At 47.3% G+C, this 11,654-nt stretch overlaps 3 protein-coding genes and 1 non-coding gene across 4 annotated transcripts; 3 read left to right on the plus strand and 1 right to left on the minus strand.

Annotated features, from left to right (window-relative positions):
• Positions 1-704: 704 nt before the first annotated feature.
• On the plus strand, positions 705-1,884 carry ATNIH1004_007633 (THUMP domain-containing protein; the record flags this gene model as incomplete). Its single annotated transcript, XM_033572253.1, has 6 exons — positions 705-746; positions 849-971; positions 1,070-1,226; positions 1,283-1,497; positions 1,567-1,707; positions 1,771-1,884. The coding sequence occupies 6 exons, from the start codon at positions 705-707 to the stop codon at positions 1,882-1,884; spliced, it is 792 nt and encodes a 263-aa protein (XP_033425568.1).
• Positions 1,885-2,958: 1,074 nt separating this feature from the next.
• On the plus strand, positions 2,959-7,821 carry ATNIH1004_007634 (putative SNARE-dependent exocytosis protein (Sro7); the record flags this gene model as incomplete). Its single annotated transcript, XM_033572254.1, has 8 exons — positions 2,959-3,674; positions 4,471-4,540; positions 4,603-4,942; positions 5,005-6,585; positions 6,643-7,198; positions 7,252-7,373; positions 7,458-7,745; positions 7,796-7,821. The coding sequence occupies 8 exons, from the start codon at positions 2,959-2,961 to the stop codon at positions 7,819-7,821; spliced, it is 3,699 nt and encodes a 1,232-aa protein (XP_033425569.1).
• Positions 7,822-8,679: 858 nt separating this feature from the next.
• Positions 8,680-8,751, plus strand: ATNIH1004_007635. The gene has a single exon. It is a non-coding gene; the product is annotated as a tRNA-Arg (tRNA).
• A 1,417-nt stretch (positions 8,752-10,168) lies between these two features.
• On the minus strand, positions 10,169-11,218 carry asf1 (nucleosome assembly factor ASF1; the record flags this gene model as incomplete). The annotated part of the gene is made up of 4 exons (XM_033572255.1): positions 10,169-10,574; positions 10,638-10,946; positions 11,008-11,047; positions 11,110-11,218. The coding sequence occupies 4 exons, from the start codon at positions 11,216-11,218 to the stop codon at positions 10,169-10,171; spliced, it is 864 nt and encodes a 287-aa protein (XP_033425570.1).
• Positions 11,219-11,654: the final 436 nt, after the last annotated feature.

Raw genomic sequence — 11,654 nt, forward strand, 5'->3', positions numbered from 1 at the left:
AACGGTATGAGGAGCCTGCCATACGTTATGGGCAGAAAGTGATGTCATGGCTGCAATAGATGGAGGAATGCAAGCCAGCCGAATTTATGAATTAAATCCCATCGAATAGCGGAAACTTTGGCTAGACAGTGAAATACGCTGCGCTGTCTACGGTGATATAAGAGCATTGTTATAAAGTTCCTAAGCAAGCTCGGGAGTGATTTGCAAGGGGTCAACAGGGGGGTGGCTGGGTTCTAGCCTTTCTGCAATCCCAGCTTAGTAGCAATAGTAGTAGTCGATATGTCGGGCAGCAGCAAACCTCTGGTTACGCACGTGCATAGCGATCTTCTGGGAGAGGTCTTGACTGTCGCTAAGACGATGGGAGAAATAAAAGTTTCTATTAATTAGTGACCAGTACTATCTATCGGATAATGGTCAGCCCACTGGAATGATGCACGTCCGCTAAACCGAAACGGGATATCTACGCTCCCCACTCCCTCGACGCCGCCACCAATGACCTTCGACAATTCCCATGAGAATCTCACAGCCCAAGAGCGGTTGGATATTCATTAATTCGAGGCCATTGATAATTGACGGCTGATATCCCAGACTCAGTCGTTCCTGCAAGGAGGCCCGTATTTGATACGCCTAACGAATTATAGTACTCTGTACTGCTTTCCGAGCACTCCCAGCGTTCCTGGATGGCTGAAGGGGGGAAGAGAGCCATGCCCGATAGCCCAACTAATCAGTCCTCCAAGAGAAGAAAGGTATGCCCATTTCTTTGTCCAAAGTCCTCTGCAACGTGGATGCATCTATCCCCCTTCTACTATACCGATTCGCACGAACCAAAATTCTAATCTATGGTACAGGGAGCGGGGAAATGGCAGAAGCAGCAAGCTATCATCGAGAGTGGTGATCGTGGCGTATTTGTAACATGTGAGATGGGGAAAGAAGGAAAATGTATCCCAGAGGTGGTAGATCTTTTCACGCAGGTTAGTACCGGCCTCGAAAAGAACGGCAATCCAATTTTGCTTTGATTACGTGACACTTGAATGTATTAAGGCTGCATCTAACACATCCTATCTGTCAGAGTGTAGAAGCTCTCGACGATGGCGAGAAAGACAAACAGTCAAGTTCCGCCGAAGATGATGATATCGAGGCCCAAATCAAAAGGGAAGTGGAAGGCTTGAAGCCCAGCTCTTCTAAGCCGCGTCTGTTTCGTGCCTTCAGGATGGATTTCCCCTGTGGTTAGTGAATGTCTTCTGTTCATCTGATAGCTTTGTTCGTGGCTGAATCCCGCCAGTAATGTTCATAAAATGTGACAAATCCATTGACCCGGAGAAATTGGTACATCAGCTTTGTGTTGATGCATATGCCAACCCCGACCAGAAACGCTGTCGATACATCCAACGGATGTCGCCAATAAGGTCGATACGAAAAACTCTCAGCGTTGACCTGGAAGCATTTGCGCAGGAGATGCTGAAGCCCGAATTTCACTCTGGAGGGCCTCCCAAAAAGGTATGTCGCGCCTCTATTTTACTGTCTCTGGTGTTGGGAAATATGCCTAAAAATCCATGAATCCATTAGTTCGCTATTCGGCCTGTAGTGAGGGGAAATTCAAAGTTCAACCGGGATACTATCATCAAGACGGTTGCGAGAGTAGTTGGACCAGACCATTCCGTTGATCTAAAGAATTATGATCTTCTCATCCTTGTTGAAGTGGTTCAAGTAGGTCTTCCTCTGGGGTGGTGCATCTTTGATCTGGCCTGGCTAACAACGACGAAACTATAGAATTTAATTGGAATGAGCGTTGTTGGGCCTGACTATGATAAATTGAAGAAGTTCAATTTGGCTGAGCTTTACAAACCGTCAGAAACATCGGAAAAATCCGAGTCTATGAAATAAATAAGGAGAATAATATGCATTCAGTTCATTATGGCATTTCACGAACTCTAAACAGCCACAGTAAGTTTGTATGTATTGCTTTCCTTGGGTGATAAATAATGAGAACATTGGATAAATGCAATTCCACTATCATAATACGTTGAGTGTACCTCGTAGTGAGAAATCGCATGGAACGGGAACGATTGCACGAGAAGCCCCCATTGGAGCGCGGCACCAGGCCTCGTAGCATAAGGGTAGTAGCACTGCGCTTCACAAGTACTAACTTGCTCTACCTACAGAAGGAAGAACTTACAGTATTCATAAGCACTTACAACGAAGAATGGTATCGGCCTTCGTACTCGGCAAACCCGATGCCTGATTGGGCCGATCCCATTCGCTTGCATCACGCCTTTCTCAGAGCGGGAGGCTTAGGCGAGCCCCAGTCCTCCATCTATTTCGGAATGTCTATCAATTCAACGAAATCGCTCGTGGAACCCATGGGCCCTCATTAAATTGTGTCGGCTTCCCCGTCTATCAAATAGGAGGGCGAGAAATCGACTTGATTCCTATTTCTATGACAATGCCAATGAAATATAGTTGAGGTTCGCTTAAGGATCTTCAATGGAGGAAATTTTCCAGTGTGTCGTAGTACTATCTCGCTTGCTCCAGTCGTATAATGTTGTAGTCAAGACACCGAATATGCCAGTGAAGGGTGTTCGCTTTTCACTACGTGCACCTGCATTAGGTGGCCTAATTTCATCTCGACTCTTCGGAATCCCCGGTAATTGTTAGGTTGACCGAAGAAATCCGGTTTCGAGTCCATGGTTGTGATTCGTGACCTTTTTGTATAGAAATTCCCTTGATACAGTTGGCTTTCTGTATTTGCCCAATCCATATTTATTCATGGCAACAGTGGCACCCTTGACTCTATCCAGCCAGGATTGCCTCAACAATCGAAATATGTCTCCCTCTGTCTTTGATTACCCAGTTTTTGAGTATGCAGACACTGCCATGCTGCACACTGTGGTTGGGCAACTCTATCCTCGCGAGGTATATGTGACAGGAATTCATCCTCTAGAAGGTCATCTTCACTCCATGTATCTCCTGATAATATCAAATGGAGAGAAACTCCTTCTGAAAACACCGAGATTAATGACGCCTATTCTACGGCAGGAGGAGAGCCTGCTTCAAACCGAAGCCCAGGCCATGACGATCCTTGAGCAAAGTGCTATTTCGCATATCCCATCTCTTCTTCATTACGATACCCAAGGGCATTCGCTTGGCCCAACGTTTCTCTTACGTCGATTTATTGTTGGAACAACGCTGCAAGAGATGGGGGCCCAACTAAGCGACTGTAAGCGGAAAGAAATTGAGCGAACGTTGGGATCGCTGGCCAACGAGATCGCGCAGCATGTTTCTCCGTTTTTCGGATCTCTGGGGCAAGTGGCCTGTGGTACGGGCAAAAGATCGTGGCGAGAAGCTTTTCTTACCTTGTTTGAGGGCATCCTTCGCGACTCCGAAGACGTTTTCGTCAACCTCCCCTATACCGAAATCAGACACCAGATTTACCGGCTATCCCCCGTACTCGACGAGGTAACACTGGCGCAACTCGTTGTTGTGGACCTAGGGCGACCGTCCCAGGTGCTTTTAGAACCAGCGACGAAACAGGTATCAGGGATTATAGACCTCAGCAGTGCACTCTGGGGCGATGTCTATATGGCCGAGATTTTTGAGAATCCATCTTTTGCCGTACTGGATGGTTTTGGATGCCCCAGGACGAAAAGCCAGTCGGAATCAATACGGCACCTACTGTATGTGCAAGTTAATGCTACTTAGTTTAATTAAAGAAAGGGTTAGCTGACTCTTTTCTCATTTTTTCCAGGTATACTTGCTATCGTTCCGTCCAAAGGATAACGGTGCAGTACTATCGAGACAGAAATATGGCTACCGAGAACGACGCGAGAAGGCGGCTGACAACGTTATTGATGGAGATGGCAGCCCATTGATACTACTGACCCGGCACAGAGAGCATTGTTATTATCTTTTTATGATCACGTTCAACTATCATTACCCATTACATGAAGGACTTTTCTGCTTTCTTGGACGAGGGGATTGTTGCTGCCTAGCAGATCGGGCGATCATGTTTACCCACCAAAGGCACGTGCAATACGTGTGATTCAATCCCAAGAGCCCCTTTGACCCCCTCCTTCCGACCATCTATACCTAGATACAATCGATGGTGAATATAAAGCCTCATACATACTGCCTAATCATATCTCGATCTATCTACTAGATACGGAGCATAGGCAGGTGCGAGTACAGATATCCTATACATTAGGTGTAGAGGCAGGTATGGGTGGTCATTTTCAATAATACCATGACGGTACAGGGCCAAGAGCGGGGCCGATCAGCCAATTCAAACAATGGCGTCAGCTTTCCTTCCATTCCGCAGCCGTTCTGACCACCAACCTGTGGGGTTTCCGCTCCGCTCCTTTCAAGAACGTCCATCATTGCTTTTTTGTCTTTTTAACCCTTCTTCTCTCTCATTTGGACTTGTCGTGTTCGACTGCAGAGCTGAGAACAGGTGGATATGGCTCATTTCCTCAGAGGAAAGCAAGCAGGCATCCAGAAGGACTTTTCTGAGGGCTTGTCGCCGGATTTGTTCGCTCTCGACGATGTAGGCCTTGGCTTCCGCAGGCATCCCTATTTTGAGGAGTCCTCATGCTAACACGTTCGCAGTTTGCCCGCTATGGCGTGAATTCACAGATCAGCGCCCTGGCATACGATCCAATTCAATCCCTCCTTGCGGTTGGCACCAGCGATACACAGTTTGGAAGTGGTCAGATCTATGTTTTTGGTCAGCGTCGGGTGTTGGTCACTTTTTCGTTGCCTAGAAAGGCATCCGCCAAATTCCTTCAATTCTGTGCCGACAAACTTATCAGCGTCGATTCCAAGAGTGAGATTTCTGTTTTCTCTCTTGAGACTAGACAGACCCTTTTTTCATACGCCCCTCCGAACCATGTCAGTGCAGTCCTGACCGACCCGAGTCTTGACTATGCATTCATCGGTTTACAAAATGGTACATCCGCAACCCCTCCGGAGAGAATCAGATGGGCTGTGCTGACGATACAATACTTGTAGGCGACATAATTGCTTACGACCTTGACCGCGAGACCTTGACCCCATTCCGAGTTCCAAATCTGTGGGCCCAGCGAAACTCCCGGGTCCGCTATTGCCCTGTCCTTACGTTGGCTTTTTCTCCTCGTGATATTGGCAAGATCTTAGTCGGGTATCCGGAGGGAGCGGTGGTATTCTCGTTCAAGCAGAACATAGCACAGAAATACTTCGAATATGAGGTCCCTCCTGGTGCCTTAGGCGGGAACGGTGATGTCCCGTCGCAAGAACCGCGGAGGCCTAGGTTAACCCAGGCTCTCTGGCACCCCAACGGGATCTTCATTCTCACAATCCATGACGACAACAGCTTGGTCTTTTGGGACTCTAAGGATGGGCGCAAAATAATGGCTAGATCGATACAGACTGCGAATATTGACCAACCCGGTGTTAGTCCGGAACGACCCCCTTCATCTGGAGGCGCTATTGGGCTCAGGGATCCCATCACTCATGTTGCCTGGTGTGTTAAGGATAATGGTGATGATAGTGGCTTGTTGGTAGCTGGCGGTCGGCCGAAAGCTGAGGCGAACAAGGGACTTACTTTCTTGGATCTGGGGCCATCTCCCAACTACCAGACATCTTCCTGGGCTATAATTTCTCGCTATTTTGAGAGTCCAAAGCGGGTGTCAACCCTCCCAACGCCACCAGGCGCAGAGGTTGTTGATTTCTGCCTTATTCCGCGCGCCTCTCCTTACTACGCTGGCTGCCATGATCCCATCGCCATTATCTCGCTGCTTTCCTCTGGCGAACTAATCACCATGAGCTTCCCTAGCGGTCATCCCATCACGCCGACAAACATGATCCATGCTTCCCTTTCTTTTGTTCACCCATTTGCGATCAAGAGCACTTTGACACCAGTTGAGCGCTCAGCCTGGCTGGGTCTAAGGGAAAGGCGATCACAGGGTCCGAAGTTCGTCATGGGAGGAGCTGAAGCCAACAAAACGCTTAAACGATTTGAAAATCGTAATATCATTACCACGGCACATGCAGATGGTACTGTCCGTCTGTGGGATGTAGGCCACGACGATGAAATTGAGAATGGCGATGTCATTCAAGTGGATCTGGCTCGTGCTGTTGGTCGAGTCACTAACGTGGAAGTCAGTGAGATGTCTTTGGGTGGCTCAACGGGTGAGCTATCGGTTGGTCTTCGTACAGGTGAGGTTGTGATATTCAGATGGGGCAGCAATCGCAATCTGGGCAATGAGGAGCCCCCTGGTGCCAACGAAGGCTTGGGGAGATTAACCAATATCACCCACCGGACCGACCCGGGACTGAAACAGGGCATGCTCCCACTTACGCTTTTGAACATGCAGCAGGGGGCGGTCACTGCTGTGAAGCACAGCCAGGTTGGCTTCGTTGCAGCCGGATTTGAAGGTGGTAGCGTGGCAATCATCGATCTGCGTGGACCAGCAGTAATTCATACAGCTCATCTATCTGAACTTACAAAACCCAACAAGCGTAGTAGTTTCCTGAAACATCGCACTTCCGAGGAAACCCCTCCAGAATGGCCTACAGTAATTGAATTTGGCGTACTGACACTGGATGGAGAGGGTAAGGACCGTTGATGAAAGTGACTTTGCGAACGACATGCTGACGATAGATTTGCAGACTATTCAAGTATTTGCTGTTTTGTTGGCACCAGTAGAGGGAATATTGCGACCTTCAAAATCCTCCCGGCGGACAATGGAACTTACATGGCTTCGTACGCCGGGGCTACCACCCTGGATGACAAAGTTATAAGCATCATTCCTATTGATGCAGAAAGTGGCGATCTCACCTACGCCACGCCACAAGCGGTTGCAGGCTTGAGAAGCGGAAATAGGGTTAACGGCGCAGTCCTCGCCGTGACTGTTTCTGGCTGCAAGATCTTTAAGCCTGCCGCCTCCAAGGGCGCTCATAAGTCCTGGGATGATTATTTGTGTGATTCTGCTGCGGTAGTCAGGATTGAAGGCCGAGGTTGTAGTCTGGTTGGGCTCTTCGGTGATGGCAATGCGCGGGCTTTCTCCATCCCAGGTATCAAAGAGATTGGATGCAGTGCAATCAACAAAATGGTTGATATGAGACGCCTTTCTGATGCTACTATCTGCTCTAATGGAACAGTTCTGGTTTGGACTGGTCCGTCTGAAGTAGGGCTACTTAGCGTATGGGGCTCTGGCAATACATTGTATGGGACTGTATTTCCCACTTTGGTATGATTGAGAACTGACAGTTTTATAGGAAGCGCTCGGAAGATCGGCTTTTCAATGTTCAGGCCGTTCTTCCCCCGCGACCTACCATAACCAATATCCAGTGGATTTCCGGTACGCAGTATGTCTCGCCAGCAGACATGGACATCCTAAGTAAGTACATCTTCAATCCCCTCCCTCTATGGACTATTGATCCCTTAGCTTGGGCTTCGTATGCTAATTATGACTTTCGTATAGTCGGGGGTCCTGATCGCCCTCCATCCAAACGGATGCAAGAGCAAATGCGACTCGAAGATCAGGAGAGACGGAGAGGTGCTAGAGAAGGTAGGGCCGTAGGTAATCAGTCTCCACAACAAGGCAACGACGAGGGTTACTGGTCCTATATGCAACGGCAGGTACAGGAGCGCACTGAAAAGCTCGGATTTGCTGGGGATCAGATGGAAAGATTGGAAGAGAGCAGTAGTGGCTGGGCCCGGGATGTGAACAAATACGTTCAAACCCAGAAGAAGAAAGCCGTCCTGGGTGGTAAGTAATCCATATTCCCCACTAGGAGATCATGCTAATTGGTAAATCAGCGCTGGGGGCGAAGTTTGGCTTCTGATATTCTTCCAATTCTACCACCACATCATGCCACTGTATGAATTCGCTATTCACTAAGACATGGGGAGTGTATTTATTGTCTGTTCAAGCCTAGACCCTGCTACATACCCAGGCTTTGTCGGCGTTTTTTTCTTTCTTCTTTTTTTGCAATCATATGATTATTGTCAATTATGTACCCAGGTGGGGCAGCAATTTCATAGTCTAACCATTTTCGAGCATTAACTAAGGCTTGTTTGTTGCCTTTTACTTCCCACAAAGAATTTAAACAGTCACATCCACGTATAATTCAACTCATAGTGACAGCTTCACTGTAGAATAAGCAATTCCATCATAAATCCAGTATGGGATTATTCACTGCTAAGTCTATATATTGGTTAATCCAACCTAAGAGTTACTCTTATTATCTTTATTAGTATTTAAATCATCATCCCGGAAACCATTCATTGCCACGATTATCACTTTAATTTGTCAGTTTGTTTCACTCCTAACATTCAATTCACTCTACCACCACTTCACCGCAGAAAATAGGGGGAAAGGAATGGAAAGCCCACTAGGTATTAATTACTATACATTGTTATCAACTGGGTATAGGTAGCTACAGGAACAGGTATAAGGAGATATCCTAAGTAGATGCATATTGTGCATATTTCCTCACTGTATGAGCATAAAGGGTAGACACTACCATGTCCTAATTCAGAGTGAACAGAAGTTCATTGACGGTTTTGAAGTGGTGACCTTGCTTTTCTCTTTCCTTATGCTAGGAAGGATGGTCTGTTTACTGTTAGGTATATGCATAACCGCCTGCCACTTTTCCTCCAGACTTATGATGCCAAAAACAACAAAATCCTGTAAAAGAACAGGCCGGCTGGCCCAATGGCAAGGCGTTTGACTACGAATCAAAAGATTGCAGGTTCGATCCCTGCGTCGGTCATTCTTTTTCTTTATTTTTTTTTGCTCCGCATCTCCTCCCCACATCAGCAAGTGAGTGTAGCTAAGTGTTAATATTCTCTTTCTATTTGCATCCTTATCCTCCAGGCATCGCGGAAGCACCGCCAGAGCACTTCCCACACATTCGAGGTATATGGTGGATGATTGTTTTAGTTGGCATAAAAATGTATATGACTTCAGCGTCAAGGTAATTATACTGTAGACTTCTCTTAAGAAATGTACGCTCGAAACTTCCGATCGCGGGATTCCAGCTCATCCATGGCGGTTGCTACAACTTCAACATTACGCTACCTTTTTAGGTATAGGGAGCTAGCGAGCGATAGTATTTTAGAGAGAGCCTTCACTGTCCCTGCGATCAGTTATGTATACTTCGTATCACAACCATTTCTGCAGCTTAATTAGCGCGGCAAGGCTCGGTGAACAGGTTCCAATAGATATTATACAGCTCCTTCTCAGAAGCGGCGTCTATAATATCACGGCCAATAGATTCTCTGCCCCCCTTGGGGAGCTAGTCAATAAAAGCAATCATAGTTAACTAGCATCCGGAAGTTAGTCATCATGCGGGAAGGTTTAGGTCTGGTATCTTAGCACTCTCTCCTTCGCCGCCGTTGCGAGTTCGGGCCATGTATCCAGGGCTTCGGTGTCAGTAGACATAACAGATAACCCTGCCATGCTTATATTTTGAAATCGGGAAGCATCTCAATCGCCGGATGTAAGTTATCCCGGACCAATGTAAGTGACTTGTTGCTCTTTCTTAACTCGGCGATCTAGTGAATATGAATATTGTCAGGCATGTAGCAAAGGGAATAGATAATGTAGTGATCAAATATCCAAACTAGGGTCAATCATTCATCTGTCCTGCAGAAATTCCAAGACAGATTATCGTGCGATGGTTTCGACTGTCAGGTCCCATGTTATAGGACAATAAAGAAAATGAACACGGGCAACTCGTTTTATTCAGCTGATAGATACTAAGACTTATTAAGAGTACCCATGAAGCAGCGGCGCGCAAATAAGGAAAGATATAGTCGCTGGAGAAAATCCGATTTGTATAGGTATGTAAGCACATACTTATATGCAGGCATGTCTGTAGAAGTCGAGTGCTTGCTACGTATACATAGGTTGGGTAGAGCCCCTCGATTGTCCTTCTGAAGGTTTGGCAGGCGAGGAATGGGATAGGAAGATGGGGTATATTTTTTTTTTTTTTCGTTTTCTTTGTGAAGAGCTTTTTCGGATTAGATTGTTTCTATGTTATAAAATAAATGCTGGAACTATGTAAAATACGTTCTGTTGTCATAAAAAACGTTGCAATCGAAATCATGAAATCATCCGATATATAAAAGAAAGAGTGAAAAAATAAAAACGTTTCCCCTAATTCCACCACAATCACACCAAGTAAATCAGTGAACCATGACCTCCGACTGATGGGGCTGCTGCGACGCAGGATTGGTCTTGTCAGCTGACTCGTCTTTCTGTTCCGAATCGTCACCCATCTCAACATCCTCATCACCTTCTCCGCCGTCTTCTTCATCGATATCATCGTCATCGTCGTCACTTTCGTCTTCAATATCCTCACTCTCAGCGTCGGAGACTTCTTCCTCTTCGTCTTTGACAGGCGGCTCAGTGCTCTCCATGTCATGATCCTCACCCTTGATGGGCTCTTGCTTTTCGACATCGGCAAGCTCTTTCATTAGAGCGGCTTCGAGTTCGACCTCTTCCGCACCGTAGGCAGCACCATCATCCTCCAAGTTGTCCGCTTCCGGCTGGTCTGGTGGATATTCAGCTGGAGCGGATTCGTCCGAGTCCCTAGAGAAGTAGACACATTAGCCTAGAGCTTTAGGAAATAGATATATCCTCATGGAAGCATACCATTTGATGGCAAATCGGGTTACCCTTGGCTTCTCCGCTAGGATATTCCGACGGATACGCTCAATAATAGGCTTGGCAGGTGGCTCCGCGGTGAGCTCCTCTGAGTCGTATTCGTTGTTTACATAATAGCCCACTCGAACGAACTCTCTGCCATCGTAGCTGCATGTAAGGAGAATGACCGTCACCCCGAGGATTTCAGACGTAGGGATTCGCTTCAGGTCTGGTGCGTCGGCCTCGAAGAGGAACTTATTGACGCCGACGGGGATGGGGCCTACGAGAAGGGAATCAAGCTCCTGGTCGTATTCGGAGCTGGGCAGAGGTTAGCGAATGGGCAGGTCTTGGGTCAGACCAAACTGTAGTTTCAACTTACGATGTCGCAGAACCGACGTAGGTCAGTTTCCATTCCAAATCTGTGCACAGTCGACAATCAGCAGGGTAAAGCAATTGGGCATCCTTGGCGTTCAGCGCCCACCTTTCTGGAGCTGCTCAAGACACTCAAAGGTGATCTCAAACTTATAGGGGTCGAGGAAGGAAGCCGGATTGTTAACAATCTTGACACCAAGAAGAGAGACGACCGACATGGTTGGAGAGAGGGGAGGTGAGAGACCGAGGAATGATGATGTTTGGGTCAGAATTAGCGGAATATTTAAAGCAGGGAAGGAGACGTCGAAAGTTCAGAGACAAGTTGCTTGGGAGACGGCAACAATGCAGAAGTAGAAAACTGGAGTCGACTTGAGCGAACGCGGTGCAGCAGGAGTGGTAATAATGTCAAGCAATTAAACCGGAAAGGCGATCGACGCGCCGCGTGTGTTCGACGCATCTCGCGCCCACCGCCTCTGTCACGTGAGCATTACCCTGCTCGAGAGCTGCAGCTTCTGCCGTGGCTCGTGACAAGATGCATCATTTGTCGCGGGAGTTTCTTTGTTCCAGACAGAGCTTTTCCCCCTTAAGAACGTGCGGGTTGGTAGACTGATTACTTCGAATTCACCCCCCCGGACGATTTTTAGTATTCTTATC

This window comes from Aspergillus tanneri (assembly GCF_003426965.1).
Source record: "Aspergillus tanneri strain NIH1004 chromosome Unknown AapTan_7_pilon_pilon_pilon, whole genome shotgun sequence".
NCBI lineage: Eukaryota > Fungi > Ascomycota > Eurotiomycetes > Eurotiales > Aspergillaceae > Aspergillus > Aspergillus tanneri.